We start from the raw sequence: 20,393 nt of genomic DNA on the forward strand, positions 1-20,393 counted from the left end.
ACAACAACAACAACAAAGGTGAAAGCTGGATTGTGAAAGCAGCAAGCCATATGGCAAGAAATGCACCAATGTGGGTAGTGGCTGCTAAATCCGAAACCTGAGTGTGACCAGAAGTGTTAGAGACACTCAGATCTCTGCAGAACCCCCTCCCCCCCCCCGAAATGAGCTATAGTTCTTATGCTTTTTGAACAAGCTATGATCATGCCTTTTGTACACGCCTAACAAATGATAACTTGACGGGGTCTTTACCCTGATTCACAGCCACTTCCTCCTTTGCACACTGAATCTGTCAGCAATCAAGTGTTCAGCAAATCTGGCTTTACAGTGCAGTGCCTTCTGCTGTGTTTCGTTTTTCCATTTTAGTATGGTTAACTGAGAACACCAGCTCTCCACACCCCAAAGTCTATACAGGAAGTAAGAGTTCCTTTTGGCTCATTCTGTCATTCTTCGATTTGCAGAACAGAAGAGCAATGAGCAGCTTAATTCAGGTTTAAGAAGCAGAGCAGCCTTCTGTTGACTGGTGGCAGATAAGAGCATAAGAAGAGAGAGCCCTGCTGAATCAGACCACCTAGTCCAGTCGCCTATAGGAAGTCTGTAAACAGGCCTTGAGTGCATTGTGGGTAGTAGCCACCCTCCATAAATTGGTCTCACACTCTTTTAAAGCCATCCAAGTCAGTGACCATCACTATATCTGGTGGGAGCAAATTCCACTATGTGAAGAAGTACGTCTTTTTTTACGTCCTAAATATTCCAACATTCAATTTCATTGGATGGTGCTGGGTTCTGGTATTGCACAAGAGAGAGAAAAACTTATCCTGAACCTTTTCCAGATTTACAGTATCCTTCTTGAGATGAGGGGACCAGAACTGTAGGTGTGCTTCTAGTCAACTCCTTTGAGTATATGTGTCTTGTGGCTAACCCCAAACTACAAAGGCACACTGGCAAATCTAAAAATACCTGCTTCTTTGGGGTGGGGTGGGGTTGAAAAATAGTGGCAATAAGTGTTTCTGATTGGTGTTGGGCCAGCTGAGAGGTACCCAACTGTACATTTCTATATATCTCCAGCCAGCCACTTTCTCTCCTGTAGTTACTTGATTTTAAAATCTCACTTTCCTTCAGTCTTTTGAATCTTTCAGTCTTTTGAATCTAGATATCTCCAGCCAGCCACTTTCTCTCCTGTAGATGCTTGATTTCTGGGCAACTTCTTCAGACAATAAGCAAATGTGTGGTAGTGTAAATTGAGAGATCATGAAAAGAAAAGTGATTTTACCATGGATAATAAGGGGTACCAAGATGGTGCCCTCAATATATTGTTGGACTGTAGTTCATCTGCTTCTACTGGTGGAATAAGCATTGATGGTATCATTCTGCACTCCTGAGTACAACAGTGGTCTTCACTGTGGTAAAGTCTCACTTCCCCAGACGATCTTCTCTTTGTTGACAAGAAGCCAGTGTATCAACCCTGACTCCCTCCAGTCTTTAGCATCTAAATCAGCAAAGCAAAATGTTAATGTATCCTGCTTAAGACAGTTACAGATAGGTAGCCGTGTTGGTCTGCCATAGTCAAAACAAAAAAAATTCCTCCCAGTAGCACCTTAAAGACCAACTAAGTCAGTTCTTGGTATGAGCTTTCGTGTGCATGCACACTTCTTCAGATACACTGAAACAGAAGTTTCCAGACCCTTCTATATAGTGAGAAGGTGGGGAGGGGTATTACTCAGAAGGGTGGTGGGAATGGGTGGTGGCAGATAGCTGTGATGAGCCTGTCACAGCTATCTGCCAACCACCCATTCACAGGCTCATCACAGCTATCTGCCAACCACCCATTCCCACCACCCTTCTGAGTAATACCCCTCCCCACCTTCTCACTATATAGAAGGGTCTGGAAACTTCTGTTTCAGTGTATCTGAAGAAGTGTGCATGCACACGAAAGCTCATACCAAGAACTGACTTAGTTGGTCTTTAAGGTGCTACTGGAAGGAATTTTTTTTTGTTCTGCTTAAGACAATTCTTCTTTTAACAAAGAGCCAGGTAATAAAAAAGACAGCAGATCTGAATGTTAACAACCAGCCACAGCACGTAAAATACAAAAAAGGGTTGCCTAAGTGTTTCATAACTACACCTCTGTCTGCTTGCGGTTTCTGCAAGGTTACTTGCCAGTTTCCTGACTTAGATCTTGGAACTTGCTGGTGATGCAACTTGCATCTTTAGTCGATAAATACAATACAAAAAAAGATGTTTCAGTGAAGAACAGATTCAAACCCAAGGCCTCCTTTTGCCCTCCCTCTTTTATCCCTCTCTTTCTTTTCTGTAACAACAGGGTTACTTATTAGAAAAGAAAGAAGGTTGTATATTAGAAGGGAATGAAGTATGTAGCTGTGACTCCAGGTGAGCTAGCCTTAGCTTGGGCTTGAAAATAGCCACTTGCCTCGTTGCCTGTGGTGAGGCAGGATTACCTCTAGGCAGGAAATCTTTCTGTGCTTGCCCATATGTGCACAGTGTATGCAGCCCTGACTCCAGTCTTTGATTCCTTTTGGAGAGGGATATGCTTGACATGCAGAAGTTAATGGGAAAGACTGGCTGCCTGAGACTTTGAAGGGCTTCTCCTGTTGGAGTAGGCAAAGGGCTAGGCTGGATTAATGGTCTGACTTGGTATGAGGCAGCTTGCAGCGCGTATGGCAGGTTCATTCCCAATGTCATGTGACAGAGTCCACAGGTTTTCACTCTGAGCAGCAATGATTCCTCTGGAAAGTAGTGACTGCCTGCTTTCGATGAAATAATACGTTGTCGAAAGGGTGGAACTTGGTGGAAGGGGAATTTGTGTGAAGGGGCCTGTGCAGATTGCAAGAGGTCAGCAGCATTCTGGCATGGTCCCTGTTGTAACGTGACCAAACAGGTTTAAAAAAAAAGGCCACATGTGTTGGCTGCCTGACCTGCTGCTGTTCAAGCTGTTGCATTGTTTGTTTGTGACACATTCTTGTTTTCTTATTGTTTGCAGAGAATTAGAGAGAGAATTAGAGAGAGAAGAATCCTGAAAGTGTTTTCCCTGACCTCTCATCTTCAGATTGACTGATAATTGACAGGCCAAGATCAGGCACATATTTGAAGGCCTGGTTTGTTGTTTCATTGCTTGTACGCATGTGATCTAAAGGCACTTGAGGTCACCACTTGTTGTGGTCAAGCAGGCCTGGGTCTGGCCTGTGCCTGGATGGGAGGCTGCTTGGGAATCATATGCATTCTGTCTTGGGTTCTGTGATGGAGAAAAGGCAGGGTAGAAATGTAAGCAAATAAACAAATGTTTGAAACAGGATGGGCCACCTCCAGACAAACAGAAAAGCATCGTGGGCATACACTGGGAAGTGACAATTGACTGTGGCTCCCTGGGAACCTTTAGTCGTGTGGTAGGCCAACAATATTCCAAAGTGGTGTAGTTGTAGATGATCCATAATGCATCATATTTGCTTCTCCATCATGATGTCATTTCTTGCTTGAGTGGGCAGTTCCTGATTTGTAATGTATCTGCAGTGCATCTATGTTTATTCCCATAATGTTAATGGACATGTTCACCTTTGCATGCGTGTGTGTGTGTGTGTGTGTGTGTGTGTGTGTTTTAAAGAATAAAAGAGAAACGCAGGAGGATAGGCAGAGCCATCATGACTGGTAATACTTCTATCCATCCAAACTAATGGTGGAAAGTTTTTTAGGTCTTTAAGAAGGTTCAAACTTGTGTACAAGAAAATCTAGAAACAGAGCATTAAACTAGTCCAAAGGATGCTGGGTTATATGGCTGTTCATTGGAGGTTCTCCAGCCACCTCAAACAAACAAACAAACAAAAACCCAAAACTGGTTAGATTGGATGCACTCCAAATTAGAATTTTCATTTAGATCACTAATAATTGCTCCTTTCATTTCCCCATCAACTGTATACATATTTCCATTTCAGAAACATGGGTCCACCATATCATGTGCTGGCCATTGATGGGTTGCATTGCTGCTTCATTGTGGGATCAAGGGTTGTGGCAAACTTGTCAGAACAGGAAGCTGTAGGAGTGCATCACACAGTGTTCCGCAAAGATAATTGAACCACAAAGTTGTGTGTGTGTAGTAGGATGCATCAGTCCTCGGGAGATCAAATTAGAATTTATCTTTGATTGAACTGCAACATTTACTCACTTTTTCAGTCAGTTTTTAAGCAGCAGACTGAAAGCTCTCAGATGGTTAAATTGACTTTCCGTAAAAGCAAAAACTTGCTAAGGTGGCATAAATAGCAGTAAATGAAAGGGCAGGAAATAGCTGCTAGCTGAGGGCATGTTTTGCATCCTAGAGGGAAGTGGACATTTCCGGGGCTGTCTCCGCAACCTGAGTGACACCCACAGTGACACCCACATTCCTAATTTCTCTCTTCCCCACCCCCCTTTTTTGCTGACCTGAAACTACAGGGGATAGCTTTATAAGGACAAGAATGGTCGAGGAGATTTGGCAAGCAGGCAGGAGGCCTGGGTGGCTCTAGCCTGGGGGCATGGGACTTCAGGCCTTGCAGATGTTTCAGGACTCCAACTCCCATTAGCCCCAGCCAGCATGGCTGGTGGTCAGGGATGATGGGAGCTGTTGACCAGCAACATCTGGGCCTCAAGTTGGCCACCTCTGTGTTGAAACAGAAACATTTTGTTATGTTTTTATGAGGTTGAGTTCTGGCAGAGGTCCTTGTGACCTTCTTGGCCCCTTTTTTGTTTTTGTTTATCATGAGTGAGTCGGAGAGCGAGTTAACACGGGCACTCGAGGGTTCCTGAAAAACAGCCCTTGGGAAATGGGTCTGCAGTAGAAACAAAACAAATGATGCAACAGACAGCTATCACTTACCCAGCCAAGTGGCCACTGTCTCAGGGCCTGGAGTGCTTCCATATTTTCTGCCTAACTCAGTAGCTCTGATTATAGGCTGATAGGTACATTCAGAGTAATCACATTGTTTACCCCTCTGGGTTCTTGCTTTGCCTTCTCCCTGATGTAGAAATCGAGCCCAAGCAGAAAGGTTTTCTGTTTCCCCCCATCATAAAATCCCATGAAGCTGCCTTATATTGGAGCCAACTGTTGTCCCATGTACTGGACAGTCTATTCTGATTGGAAGGTCTCAGGCACACAGGTATTTCCCCTACCCAATGCTCTTAAGTAGCAGTGTTAGATTTGAACCTGAGACTTTCTGCATGTAGCAAAGCAAGTCATGACTCAGAGTATTAGTGTTCCCTTTGTAAGTGGCAAAGTCTCTAGGCCGGGCTTCTTTTTTATACACATACATAGGAGCTGGTTTCATTATGTAATCTATAGGACTGCCAGGTTATTATCATTGCCAGATGGCCCTTTGTATTTCAAAAGGGATTGTCCATAACCTTACAGCTGTGTCAACATAAAATGGGTGTTTCAATATATGCTGAGAAGAAACACAGGCAGGGATGGGTCTCGCTTTTGAAACTCTTGTCCTGCCACAATTGCAGTCTGACAGCAGCATGTTGGGGTTGGGGGAAGAGGGAGGCACACAGTCCTTGCGCTTTTTGCATCTCTTCTGTGCCCCTTCCAAGCTCTTCCGTAACCTTATGCAGTCCGTTCAAGAGGCACTTCCATGAACAGATTTCCCCCCTCAGTTCCGTGATGGAGAACAAGGGGTCCCAACAGTGAAGGAGAGTGGCTCTAGGATCACAGGTCTGCCATGCCTGTTGTGTTTCTAGAGTTGTGCTCTTGGGAGTGGAGAAGATCAATACATAATGCAGACATTCTGCTTTGCACCCAACTCCTTTTATTTTCCCATAACCCATTAAACAGAACTATCGCCTCTTTTCAGCCATAGGGAACGTGGCAGTAATTTTTGCCCACAAAGTGCTCAGATCTGTCTCTCTGACCAAAAAGAGTGAGCAGGGGTTCTCAGAAGGAAGGAAAGCTGAGATTCTCGTAATTGCAACCAAGAAGGACTGCCTGCCTAGGGCCTGGGAGGATGCCTGCCTAGGGCAACTCTTTCCACCTGGCTTGGGGCGGGGCTTGACAGGCTTCACAAGGACTGTGGCTGCTGCTTAGCACTGAGGACTCCTCCTTTAAATTGTTTTTAATTTTTATCTGTTTTATTTTAAATGAGACCATCTTGGCTGTGAGCCCTGGAAGACCTGCACCCTTCCTTACTGGTCCTTTCCCATCTGGCCTGGGAGAGTGGAGTGCTGACTGACTCCAGCTACAAAAGCTGAGGCTGTTGAACAGATTCTTGGGCTGGAGTATTGTTTATGGGGAGTTGAGAGAGATGTTGCTGTTATTGATATTGTTGTTGTATCTTTAGTTTCACATCTTATGATTTATGTGGAAATTGTTTCCATTAAGTTGTGTACTTTTTGATGTGTTTATTGTTTAAGGGACGCAGGTGGCGCTGTGGGTTAAACCACAGAGCCTAGGACTTGCCGATCAGAAGGTTGGCGGTTCAAATACCCGCGACGGGGTGAGCTGCCATTGCTCAGTCCCTGCTCCTGCCAACCTAGCAGTTCGAAAGCACATCAAAGTGCAAGTAGGTACCGCTCCAGCAGGAAGGTAAACGGCGTTTCCGTGCGCTGCTCTGGTTCGCCAGAAGTGGCTTAGTCATGCTGGCCACATGACCCGGAAGCTGTACACCGGCTCCCTTGGCCAATAAAGCGAGATGAGCGCCGCAACCCCAGAGTCGGTCACTAATGGTCAGGGGTCCCTTTACCTTTTATTTATTGTTTATGACTTCTGTTATGTTTGTAATTATGTAAATCTTGTCATGTTGTAAGCTGCCTTGAGCATAGTTTCAACAAATTAAGATGATGATGATGATGATGATGATGATGATGATGATGAACCAAGCATGTGTGGGCCTTACCAAAGAATCTGGGTTGGCGGCAGAAGGTGGCAAGTTACTCACCCTTGATTTAGAACAGGCCTGGGTGGCCCAACTGCAGCCCCCCAGACCTCCCAGCCTCTCTCCAGCTCTCTTCATCACACCCTCCTCAGGTGCTTTTGCCTGGCTAGAATGCATCCTTGATAATTTCCCTCTCCCCCCATTTTTTTTGCAGGGTGGGTAGGCAGGTGTAGAAACTTTTGGCTTGCATGGCTGGGATGTATACAGCCCACTGTACAAGGACAAAGGCTCTGCCCACCACTGTACTGTAACCTCCAGAAAGTTGCCCACATGTGGTTTTGGGGCTGCAAAAGGTTCCTTGAGCCCTGGTTGTAAATGACCCATGCTGCGTTTAAGTGCCGCATCTTTTTTGCTGACAGTTCTTTCGTTTTCTCTGCCCCGCCTCCTCCAACATGCAGAGCAGTTGGTGCTTGGAGCCTACAAAGAACTGTCTCGACGTTGGGATAAGGACTACGACTCCTTTGTGCTGCCGCTGCTGGATGAGCTGCAGCCATGCTACATCCTCTACCGCCTGGACACCCAGAATGCACAGGGCTATGAGTGGCTCTTCATCTCCTGGTCTCCTGACAACTCTCCTGTAAGCCTCTGCTTTGCTTGACTTTAGCCTCCTAGGGCTCAGAGCTGAACTGGCATGGGTAGCTGGTTTATGCAGTGGGTTGTAGGTGAAAAAGTAGATCCTGTCCTCTGCTGGGAAGAGAATTGTGCAGCCAATGCAACACAGTTCTTTCGCCCACCAGCTGACGTCACCAGTGATGGGCAGGTGGGCACAGTTTGGGGAACATGGCCTAGAGGGCTACAATCAGCCCACAGGCCAGGGGCTCCCTACCCCTGGTTTAATATCATGTGGAAATTGGAGGTGATTCTTTCTCACCATGTTTAGGCATTCATTCAAAACAGACTTTAAAGAACAGTCAAATGGACCATCACTTGATTAAAAAAACCCTACAAAGATGATAATAACCCTACAGAGATGATAACCTTAGGGACTTAACGTATCCTATTGTTTCATCATATAATATTTCTGTGGACAAGGGTAAATACGGAGGGTTGTACTTATCTACTGCCATTTACACATTCTTGCATTCCCAGGCATTTGTGTTGCGAACTACTCTGAATGAATCTTGCAGAACTCTTCTCCTATAATCTCCGCTTTTATTAGACTAGCATGCCATCTGGAGGCCAACACAGGCAATGTTTTAACATGGCTTGTCATTTCTGTAAGAAGTGCTCCCATTCCTCCTCCCCCAGGTCACTCCAGGTTTCTTTAAAGAATCCTCAGCTAAATCAGTTGAAACATTTCCCCCCGTTTATGTATTGAATGCATTTCTATGCCACCCTTCATCAAAAAGTCATTACAGGGCAGCTTACAATAAAAATGGGTAAAAACGCAGTTTGTACACCTAAGCCATTAAAACAATTGAAACATCAGAGCCAGTTGAAGTAAGACAGCCTTTTAAAAACATCTGTTCGCAAATCTCCACCTAAAGGCTCACTCGCCTACTAAAGCCTGGGGTGAATAGGTATGTTTTTAGACGGTGACAGAAAGCAAGGTACATATGGTGGCACCAGCCATATCTCAGGAGGGAAGGAGTTCCACAACTGCTGAAGAAGTAACACCACAAATAAAGCCCTGACCCTGGTCACCACACACACAAGGAAGGGTAATATAAATAAAAAAAATGCAGACCACACATTACTCTAAAATGGTTTTTGCATAGTTAAAACCTTCGATGGCTAGAAAATGGAGGGGTTGTATGGAGATTGACACTGCCAGAATTCCGACTATAGTTAGCTGAAGGGGAACATACGACACCCATGTTTAAATCGGCACCCGTGTTTAAATCACCACCTCATTACATTTTCTATGAGAGTGAAGTTGATAAATATTTTAATAATACAAAATCATAAAACTCCTAAATCAGCCTTCCCCAACCTGTGGCTTCCAGATGTTGTTGGACTCCAATTCCTATCAGACCCAGACAGCATAGCCAATAGTCAGGGATGATGGGAATTGGAGTCCAGCAACATCTAAGGGGGCCTCAGACTGGGGAAGGTTGCTGTGAATCCTTGGGGCTCAGGGTACTTTACGGCCTCCCTGCTCCCATATGAATTTGCCTGTATTTTGAGATTTTCCTTGGAGGTTCTGATCTGGATCCTTTTCTTCTCTTCAGTGTAGTGTATGGTTACTCTCTGGAACAAGGTCTTTTTAACAGTGGCACCAAAATGTTGCCAGAATTGTGGAACTCCTTCCTGGGAAGTTTTACTGTGCTAACATTTAGACAGGCAGCAAAGGAGGTGCTTTTTTCAGAAGGTCTGCAGGACTGAGTTTGAGGGAATACAATATGTGTGTCCTGCTGACTTTCTTTTTACCATTTAACTAATAAGTTACTAATTTTCTTCTGTTCTGCTTGTGGCATTTTGCCTTATTCATAGTTTTAAAGAATATTTGGATTTTAAATTTGAGCTGCTTTGAAGATTTTTATTTTTAATTCAAATGGCAGAGTGTAAATATTTTTATATTGAAATACATATATTTCTGTATCTTACCTGTGATAACATCATTCATACATAGCCACCAACAGTATGAGAGAGGGTCAAGGGATTTTTTTACCTCGGCCAGGGGTGGAGGTTTACCCAAGTATCAATAAACTTGATTTCACCCAGTTATTAAAACATAAAACCCTCCTAGCTGTGAAGGCAGTTAAGGTAAAAAGGTTACAGTAATAGGAACAGTAGTTGCTAACCATCCCCCAAGTCCTGATGTTGAACTCTGTGATAAGATCATCCATAATACCTCCTGGGGAATAGCTGCCAGTTCAATTGACTCTGTGTAATTGCTTATATTGGCAGCTCTATAGATTTTATACTTGCAAGCCCTCACATGGTTGACTTTCTAGTCGGTCTGAATGTATTTTGGAACAGTAGTTTGAAGATGGCTATCTAAAAATATTAGCAAGGGGACATATTCCTTAATAAAGAATGTGCTCAGAACCCACAATTGTAAAACCCTGCAATTACAGCATTCCATGACCATTGCAATTGGGAGACTTCTGCAATGCGCTCTACATGGGGCTACCTTTAAAGGTGACTCGGAAACTACATACATAATGCGGCAGCCAGACTGGTGACTGGGAGCAGCAACCAGAACCATATACTGGTAACACCAATCCTAAAGGATCTTCACTGGCTCCCAGTACATTTCCAAGTACAATTCAAAGTGTTGGTGCTGACCTTTAAAGCCCTAAACGGCCTCGGCACTGTATACCTAAAGGAGCATCTCCACCCTCATCGTTCAGCCTGGACACCAACGTCCATTTCCGAGGGCCTTCTGGCAGCTCCCTCACCGAGAGAAGTGAAGTTAAAGGGAACCAGGCAGAGGGCCTTTTCAGTAGTGGCGCCCACCCTGTTGAATGCCCTCCCATCAGATGTCAAGGAAATAAACAACTATCTGACATTTAGAAGACATCTGAAGGCAGCCCTGTTTAGGGAAGTTTTTAATGGCCGATGTTTTATTGTGTTTTTAATATTGTGTTGGGAGTCACCCAGAGTGGTTGGGGCAACCCAGTTTGATAGGCTGCTGCTGCTGCTGCTGCTGCTTCTTCTTCTTCTTCTTCTTCTTCTTCTTCTTCTTCTTCTTCTTCTTCTTCTTCTTCACGTTTTCATACTCATGGAATGACTTGTCCTTGTCACTGATGTTTCTCTCTGTATGTCCAGGTTAGACTGAAGATGCTCTATGCAGCAACCAGAGCAACAGTGAAGAAAGAGTTTGGAGGAGGGCATGTGAAGGACGAGCTCTTTGGAACAGTTAAGGTACGGCAATATGCAGCAGGGCCGTCAGGAAGAGCCTTAGCCATTGTTGTCTTGTACCGTGTTGCTCAGAACCTTACGTCTAGAAGACAGGCATTTTTCTGGGTCAATTTAACCCCCTCCCCCACACCCCCTTTGAGTAGTTTTCAGTTCTTTAAGGCAGAAGAAAATCAAGTGTGTTAACAGTAGTAATAAAAGCTTTCTGGGAAACTGGAAGATAAAGCTATCAGTGGCTACTAGCCATGGTGGCTTTGTTTGACCTCCACTGTTAGAGGCAGTATTCCTCTGGCAGAGGTAGGGAGAGCGCGGTTGCTCTCATGTCCTGCTTTTGGGCTTTCCATGGGCATCAAGGTGGCTACTGTGTGAACAGGGTGATGGACCTTTGGCCTGATACAACAGGTTTCTTAAGTTCTTAAACTGAGATCGTCAGTGTTTCCCATTTCCCCCCACCACAGATTTATTTAATTTGTGATTATTATTATTTTTAATCTTTTTGGATCCACACTTGGTGAGGGTTGGAGTTTGGGCTGTGTGGTCTTCATTAAGGCCCTGTCTCTACCTTTCCTCTCCATAATTAGAGCAGTACTCCTAGGTGGATGGATAGATGGATGAAAGACAGAAAGGAAAGGAGGTGCATAGGCTTAACATAAAGTTTGAGCACTAACTTTTGTGTGGGTGTACTGATATGAAACTTGGGTAGTCCATGATTCTACACACGATGCAATAGCAAACCTTGGTTTGCTAGCCATGGTTTTCATGGCACTGTGGCTTTCTAGGAAAGCACCATAAGGTGGCAGCATTGCTCATGAAATGAGATCACACTATATTGTGTGGGAGGAATCTTGTGTTTCTGTTTGTCTGCAACCTTCAGTAGTTATATATAACTGTGAAATCCTCAAGACATGCCTGTTATTTGACAGAAAATCTAATACTAAGTCCAGTGTACTTGACCAGCTAACATTGGACAAGTTCCTCTCAGTGGTGGCATATTTATTCTTTTAAGCTATGCCTTTTACATTGAAAACATTGTGATTCCATGCTATTAACCAGTTTGAGCATTGGCTGGTCCCCATGCCTCCAGAAGCAGAGTCGAACTTGTATGGGCTTGTTGCCAACACCTGCGATCTTCTTTGGGTGGAGGAGTCTCTGCGGTTGGCCACAGGGGAGAACTGGAAAGCTTTTGCTTCCATTTTTCTCTAAGCACAGCCTAGCATTAGGTCTGAACCTGGGCAAACAGTAGGTTGATTTTAACTGTGGTTTGCTCCAAATAAAACCAGCTTGATGAACCATGGTTTATTAAGCTGGCTTGTTTTAGAAAGCCATAGTTCAGTTGAACCACCATTTAGATTTCTATGCTTACCCTGGTTAATCAAGAACAGATGTTTCTGCACTTTTTCTCATGGATGCTTGGGGGGGAGAACACATGTGCCCGTGACTTGCACAGGCTCAGTCTTGTTGCACCACAGCATGGTCTAGCGTTACATACAAACAAATGCATTCCATGCCCTTGTTTCTGGATCGTAGTGAAACTGACCGAAGAACTCCTTTCCAGTAGCAGCTGTCAGGGCAGGGCGACATTGTTTACCTGACTTCTCAGTGGCTCATGGCGCTGCCAATTACTGAGAAGTGGAGAGCTCTGTGTAGGGGCAGTGGCCGGAGCATTGGGTCGACTCCACTGCTGCTGCCGCACTCTGCTGAGCTACCTGCTACCTTGCCCCTCTTCTCTCAGTAACCAGACGTCATGCACAGATTTGGGAAGCCAGGTAAGCAACACTATCCTGCCTGCAGCACCTGCCAGCCACTACTGCTCCTTTTTCTTTGATCAGTTAGCAGGGTCAGCAAACTTTTTCGGCAGGGGGCCAGTCCACTGTCCCTCAGATCTTGTGGGGGGCCGGACTATATATTGGGGGGGGGGGGATGAATGAATTCCTATGCTCCACAAATAACCCAGAGATGCATTTTAAATAAAAGGACACATTCTACTCATGTAAAAACATGTTGGTTCCCTGACCATTCGTGGGCCGGCTCGAGAAGGCAATTGGGCCGCATCCGGCCCCCGGGCCTTAGTTTGCCTACCCATGAGTTAATGCATTAAGTGCTGTTTTACCATGTTGGAAATAGGTGATGCCCCCTTTTAGCAATGTGTGCTATGCTGCAGTTTTAAATGAGAGCTTGTCAAGAGCGTTGATGCTAACAGTGAGCTGCTATTCCTGGCCCTGCACAACAAAGCCAGCTGATAGCATTGACTGGAGTTGCCTTTGTGTGTAAGCTTATGGGCTGCCTGACCTATGTAGCCCATAAGAAAATGTGCCCCAGTTCATCTCTGTTGTCCTTTGAACCATATCTGTGGCTGCTACATCACCACCTCTGTCTGACTGCAGGAAGACATCTCGCTCAGCGGTTACCAGAAGCACGTGTCGTCCTACTCTGCTCCGGCTCCTCTGACTGCAGCTGAACAAGAGCTCCAGCAGATCCGCATCAACGAGGTGAGAGGCAGCACATTGTGGCACTGATCCAAACGATTGCTTGGTGATCCTGCCCAGCTAATCATGGTTTTCCTTTGGCACTCTTGTGCCTCATAGAGCAAGCAGAACGACTTCCAGTGTGCATTCTATTAGACTGAGGGTTAAAGCCTTGTTGCTGGTGGCAGAGAGGGGTGGCCATAACAGTGTCCCCTCCTCCGCCACCTCGCTTTGGGCTGTGCACACTGGCTAAAGAAACTGAAAATTTGCAATACGTATTGGTTGGAAAGCTTCTCAAGGCACAAACTACTATGGGTATAGTTTCTCCTCCCAGCCTTCAAATTTCCATTCCTGTGCCATTTCCCCCTTGCAGAGTCTGTTTCTGCAGTTTCTCCTTATCTGCTTCATGCCTCGCTGTTGTGTTTTCTCAGTGGCCCACCTTTGTTGGTCCCAGAACATAGCCATATGGGGAGATGAATCCGTGCCTCCACCCAGTGCAGTTTCCGTCACAGGCGCTGTCCAGTAGGAGCTTTGCAACCACTGTGCAGCCAAATTCTACACAGCAATCATGTCAGCACTAATTTAGGGCACAGCATTTAATCTGCCTGAACCAAACATGGGACAAGTGTGCTCCTGTAGCTTTCCGATGGCTTTCTGGGTTTATTCGGCCAAGATCATTTTTGGTAGTCAATCAGTTCATTCTGACTACTCTACTGAGTCTGTGTCCCTTCTCACAGCCATAATGCTGGCATCCTACTCCTGTGGGGTAAGCAGTGAAGAAGGAGAAATTAATCCTGAGAGGGGCAGGGAATTTCTGGCCCTCCAGTTGTTGCAGAATTCCCATGATCTCTGACCATTGGCCATGCTGGCTGGGGCTGATGGGAATTGGAGTCCAACAGCATCTGAAGGGAACAGATTTCCCCATCTCTGCTTTAAGGCAATCTGAGACCTTCATGGAACTGCGGTTGATATAAATTATCAATTGGTTCAGAGCTGAGGTCCTATTCTGTGCCTGAGAGTGGGGAGTAGAATTAGATAGCCTTCCAAGGTTAAGCAAAAAATGCTATCCAAGTTAAGATGACGCCACAGCACTTTACAGGGATTTAGAAAGTTATATGGACGCGGGTGGCGCTGTGGGTTAAAGCCTCAGCGCCTAGGGCTTGCCGATCGAAAGGTCGGTGGTTCGAATCCCCGCTGCGGGGTGCGCTCCCGTTGCTCGGTCCCAGCGCCTGCCAACCTAGCAGTTCGAAAGCACCCCCGGGTGCAAGTAGATAAATAGGGACCGCTTACTGGCGGGAAGGTAAACAGCGTTTCCGTGTGCAGCTCTGGCTCGCTAGTGCAGCGATGTCACACTGGCCACGTGACCCGGAAGTGTCTTCGGACAGCGCTGGCCCCTGGCCTCTTGAGTGAGATGGGCGCACAACCCCAGAGTCTGGCAAGACTGGCCCGTACGGGCAGGGGTACCTTTACCTTTACCTTTATGGGCCATTACCTTACACAAATGCAGTAACTGTTCAATAATAGAATTCTCACTTTGTATTATTTCATTATCCCCTTCACCATTTGAGTCTTCCATGCATTGTTTTCCATTGCCACTTGCTTCTTTAGTATAATATGTCTATACAGTATACAGACAGTTTTTCTGAACTGACAGGATTTGACTCTTGACAGCTCCGATCTCCCAGCCACAGATGATGGTCAGCTCAAATGGTGATTTAGCAGCTATTGGTGCGGCAGCCAGTGTTGTCATTTGCACTGACTTAAGCCTTTTGGATGTTATCGTTCTCTCCCAGAAGGGCTAATGCAGAAGCCTGAAAACAGGCAGAAATAAATTGCTTTCAGCTGTTTCTAAAATGAGCTTATAAGTGCAGTAAGATAAACACTTAAATGTGCGACAAGCACTTTCCGGGAGACTTAACATTGTGTTTTTATAAAGGTGAGAGTGGGTGGAAAAGGGAAAGCAGGGAAGAGCCAGGAACGCCCTGTCCCCACTGCAGATGAGGGACATGGACTGAGGTGGGGCCAGTGGTTCCCCCCAGGAATAAGCCAGAGGAATGGACAAGAGGTGTTTAAAACAACAACGGCTGCACCACATCAGTGAGATTGAGGGACATGGACTGGGGAAGAGAGTTGGTTTGGAGAATTATTTTTTTTTTTTTGTAATAAAAGAAAGAAAAAGGTTTCTGTCTGTTAAAAAGCAGAGAATTAGAGTGGGTGGAATACAGGGGAAGGCAGGGAGGATGGCAAAGGAACACTTGCTTTGGAGTCGAGGGAGGGAGGATGTGGAAGAACTACCCCAAAAATGGATTCTCTCTAAATTTAGTTTCGTTAAGTCAGGTCTCCCAAATTCCTCTGCATTTGTTTCCGTCTTTAAGCTTCTGTCATGGTCTAAAAAAATTATACCTCTTTTGCTCGGTGTTAGGAGTGCAAGAGAAGCACCAAATTGTATTGTGTTTTGCTGGAAACGCTGAAAAGGATTTGCTGTTCTGGGGGATGTTACTTGGATTGACATTCAGCTGGTGTGGACTGGAAAAAACCAATGCAGGATAATTTCTCCCTCCCTAAACTTACTGCTCCAAATAGTGACTTATTTCTTGTCTGTGTTACTTGTTTGCCACACCCCCTCAGTATCTGTACTGACCACGTAGAGGTCCGGGATGCTAATAGTTGGGTAGCAATCTTGCCTCTAAGTTAGAGGTGGGGGTGTGCATTTTAGGCACCAAACATACAAATGTCCCTCCCTCCCACCCATTTTTCTCTAATAAGCAGAGTTTACCTAGAGCTTTGTGTGTACCTGATTTCAACGTTCTGTATGTTGGGAAAGTTCCATAAATATTGAAACCAAGTGTCATTTTATGTAGACTACTGAAGCTTGCACCAAATGTTGCGGTGTGGAGTGAGCCTTTCTAGTCACACGCTCTCTCAGGGCACTCTATTCCACCCTCGCTGCCCCCAGTTTTCTGTCTACCCTCCCCCCTTCCACATAGTCGGAGTAAGCATTCCAGCTGACTAAGCATGCATAATCTTGTTTGGGGATTTCCCTAGCAAGGGTTTCCTTCCCCCCACCAAATATTTTGTCATTCTGCAAACTTTTCCCCAAGCCCACTGATGTTTCTCTCTTGAGCTTGGAGAAATTGAGATCGCTCACAGTATATGCAGATAGCATCCGCAGCAAAGTGTTGCAGCGTGGAACGATGCTGGCCGTGCCATTCCCCTCCCTCTTCTCCCCTTGTTCCTTTCCCTCCTCTCCCCCATTCCATGGCCACTGAGCATGTTTAGTTTTCATTGGGCTGTTTTTTGAGATTCACTTCCCTGCTTAAGTTTTGCACCCTTTTTTGTACATTTGCAAACTTTTGGGGTTCACCCAGCCTTGATGTTAAGTCCTTTTTTGTGCATAGATGGGGTTGTTTTGGCTGCATAAGGACTGACACTCAGAGAATGGATAAATCTGATCAACTCCACACAACTTAGAGTTTGCCATTTTAAAAAATGCAGCTCACCCCAGCAGTTCCTGCCTTCCTCGATCCTTGTCTTTGTAATCAGCTTGCCCTGCCCATTACACTTCCACATATTGCAGAAGGCAATATCTTCAAGTATGTGCAGAAGACCATTCTTTCACCACCATTCCATCACAACCAGCCCCCTAACATATCAGACCCATGTACAAAAGATACAGCCCTACAGCCTCTTTCTGCCCACCCACCTCTCATTTCCTTGTTCAGCAAGTCAGTCGAAATTATCCAAGCCCAGTTATCACCTCTTGTTCTGCACCCTTCTCTGAATATGCATGTCGATATTTCTGCTGACAGGCGCCCAGCTCTGCCTCTGCCCATCGCCATCCCTGCACGGCTGAGTTGTTAGGACAGAGAGTCCTTCTCTGTTCAGAGCTTCTTTTTCCTGGGTCAACGTGCAGGGCCTCTGTTGTCACTGTGGCAGGAGAGATGTCAGAATTGGTTATCACCGGTGAAAGCCTAAACAGTGGCCTCTCTCCCTGCCTCCCTCACATCTGACAACACAGAGAGAGTACTTTGTAGACAGAATTCGTCTGCGATTGCAACTGTTCGTGCTCCTGGTTGGATGCCATAATGCGCAAACAGAAGTAAATGAATTTTTCCTGGGCAGGCAGATACATTCTCTCTGTCCCCTTGTCCTGGGACACTCCAGAGTCTCCTGCCAGCGTTAGAGGGATCAACGCCATCCTCAGCAGTTTCCACCTCCCAAACTGTTGCCCAGCTTGAGGGGGTCACAGGGGGAAGGGGCCTTCTATTAGTGGAGGCGACACCAACTGGATGCAACCGACAAGGAGCTGCTTGGTACAGAGTTGAGACCTTGCTCCGTTTTGCCTAGCAAGTCCTTGCAGCTTCTCTCCCAGCTCTTGAGCCAAGGTCTCTGCTGACCCTCCATTCGAGAGAGGAATTGAGCTTGGGAGCTTATGCGCTGTGCTGCACCACATGCTCTCCGTTTGGAAAGACATTCATGCTGGTGGCCCAACTGTAAGGACAAGATGTTGTGCAAAGCATCCACATTTCTGGGCTGTGGGGATCAGAAGCTCTGATTCCATCCTCCCAGTTTTCCATTTTGGAACTGATGCTACAAAGCCAAGGGACAGTTCTCTTAAATCCCTCCTATCATGCTCCATTTTGCCCCTTTTTTTCTAGCACTGCCAAGGATTTATTGCACCCTTCTCAAGGTGCAGGGATTGTCCCATCCAGCATGCACTCGGGTATCATTGCCTCCTGATGCATGTTAGTGGATGCAGATGCCTCTCATTAAGGACAATTCTTGCCTTGCTGCTTAATGAGACAACAGCTATGTAACCTCTCCTGTTATTCCTTAACTTGTTATTACAGAAGACAGCACTTCTGAGCACATACAGAACATCTCTCTCTTGCCACTGTGCCATCACAACTGGCCTAAGAGGTACCTGGGTAGAAAGCCCAGGTCCAGGCAGGCTTGTGCCTTCTGTCTTGTTTTACAGAAGTAGCAATGTTCTTGTTCAGAGTTGCCTTGCTACGAGCCTTATTTTAGTTTTGTTTGATTTAAGCTGCTTTTTGCCTGTGTCTTGCAGGGTAAAACAGCCCAGGTAAGTGCTTTTTGTTGCTTGCTTTCTATCATTTCTCTGTCTTTCCAATTTCCTTGAGTGAAGGGCAGAGCTCTGACGACAAAAGCCTGAAATACGTATTAGTACTGGTATCTTTTCCATAGGCTCAAGTACTAGTGACGCACACACAGAGAGAGGTTTAACTGGGCAATCTTTGTATCTCAAGGTGCTAGCATCATGTTAGGCATTTAACATGTAAGGGCCCATCCTTGTCCCCGGCTTCGCTAAGCCCTTTAAAACTTAAGATTGCCCCTTTCTCCCTCTGCCTTAGTTTTCAAGTGCCCTTGGCATGTCTAAGTAGACTGAGGGGCAGAATTTATTAGACCCGACAATTAGGTAAAGAACGCTAGCAGATCCCCATTGATAAGCCTCTGCTAGCCTTGACCTGTTTGTTTACTGGAGGCAAATGGCTGGTGATAACAGTTCTGGACCAGTAGGGAAAATGGCACACGTTATTGACTGCAGGTTTCATAATCAAGCAGTGGATTTTAGCTGGTGCTAGAAGGGGGGCTCTGCTTCTTTAAAGGGTGGTGGTGGAAATCAGTGTGCTGTGAGTTGTATTTCTTCCATGCTTGCCTTTCTGTGCCTAACGCATGAGTGCCTGTTTGTGCAGTGCTTCTGTGCTCTTTCACCCCAAGAGAGAGGTTGCTGAGTGTTTGGAGTGTTGCTTTTCTGTGACTTGCCTGACTTCCCAGGACGGCATTCAGGTGGCCCATTAGGCACATCTCGGCGTTTCTTTCCCAACCTTCTAGTGTTCAGGTTGAATGCTCTCAAAACTAGTTTTGTTCTTTTCAAAAGCTCTCTGTCGTAGTACTCTGTCATGTTCTTGCATCAGAGTCACATCAGTGTTGGAAAAGCAAGCTGTGTAAGTAGCCTAAAGGAAATGGGACAATTTAACAGCACCGCCCTGTGCATGTTTACTCAGAAGTAAGTCCCTTTGAGTTCACTAAAAACTTGCTCCCAGGTTTTATTCTTAATATCCCTTCATCCCTGTGCAGCAAAAAAGGCGTCAGTCTTCTTGCGTAAGATCGTTTTGGCTGTGCACGGCTGTTTGTCCATGTGAAATGCTTGAAGGCCAAATCCTTTTGCACTCCTGTTCTTCAAATCCAAAGGACGTTAAGAGGGTTTCCCCTCCCCCCCCCCACATCACTTGTAAATATAATACAAATTTCAAAGGTTTTGAGAGCAGTAGTAAATCGCAAATTAGAAGTGCCCATGAATCATAGGAGCCAACTCCTAGAGACCAAGGTACCTTTGCACATCCCTCCAATAAAATAATTGAGGGGGCCACTCCCCAAAAGTTGATGGGCACTGCCATTCAGATGGTGGGCATGTATCGTGTTTTGTGATCAGTTATGTGGTGTGAGGCTTAGCTCCCCCCTCCTCCCCGCCAAATATTTCATTCAAGTTGGCACCCCTGCCTTGGGCAGAATGGATTTGGTTAAAATCAGTACTATTTTTATCAAAAAAGAGGTGCTGGAACTCACCATGAATGCCTCCTTCTTTCTCTTAGAATGGCAATGGCACCCACCTGAGAGGTGCTGGAACTGCGTTTTGCCAAGTTCACGCTGAAAAAAAAGCTGTGGTTAAAATGCATCATAGAGAAAGCTGTGAGGTTTTCATGGGATCGTTCTCTACAATGAATATGAAAACTCTATGCAGTATCTAAAAACCATTTTGAATGACTGCTGTGTGTTCACATGCGCTAGAATGTGCATGCCAGGTTGGAAAGTTTTTGAATGCGGCCACCATTGAAATGTTCTACTCTGTATAATAAATCATTTGGCAATTATGACAATTATATCACTTTAAAACATTTGTTAATTTGGAAAGGCATAGAAATAAAAATGGGGACTTCAATGTGTGTGTCAAGGCAAGTGTGCAAGGTATTTGGAGTGTGGCACGCAGTACTGGACGGTGTCTCTGAAATGGCAGTAATTTGTGTTAGTTCAGAAATACCCAAGAATGAATGTGAAGACTTCAGTCGTATACCTTGTTCTATAGAGTTAGAAAAAATGGGCTGTCAAATAATCCAAATGTTACACCAGTGCAGATTTCCTTCTGAAATCTCAGGTGTAAAGGTGCTACTGACTCTTTTGGGGAGGCAATATT

At 45.5% G+C, this 20,393-nt stretch overlaps 1 protein-coding gene across 2 annotated transcripts in view; it reads left to right on the top strand.

Annotated features, from left to right (window-relative positions):
• The window catches only part of TWF2 (twinfilin actin binding protein 2), a 64,042-nt gene that overhangs the window by 29,531 nt on the left and 14,118 nt on the right, over nucleotides 1-20,393 (top strand). The window contains exons 3-6 of one of the 2 annotated variants that reach the window (XM_083726646.1): nucleotides 7,310-7,488; nucleotides 10,626-10,721; nucleotides 13,100-13,204; nucleotides 18,249-18,263. In XM_083726646.1, coding sequence (XP_083582772.1) covers nucleotides 7,310-7,488; nucleotides 10,626-10,721; nucleotides 13,100-13,204; nucleotides 18,249-18,263 — 395 coding nt within the window. The remainder of the gene's footprint in view (nucleotides 1-7,309; nucleotides 7,489-10,625; nucleotides 10,722-13,099; nucleotides 13,205-18,248; nucleotides 18,264-20,393) is intronic. The other variant, XM_083726647.1, reaches the window with a different exon arrangement.

Source organism: Podarcis gaigeae, assembly GCF_964106915.1.
Source record: "Podarcis gaigeae genome assembly, chromosome: 2".
In the NCBI taxonomy this organism is placed as follows: Eukaryota; Metazoa; Chordata; class Lepidosauria; order Squamata; family Lacertidae; genus Podarcis; species Podarcis gaigeae.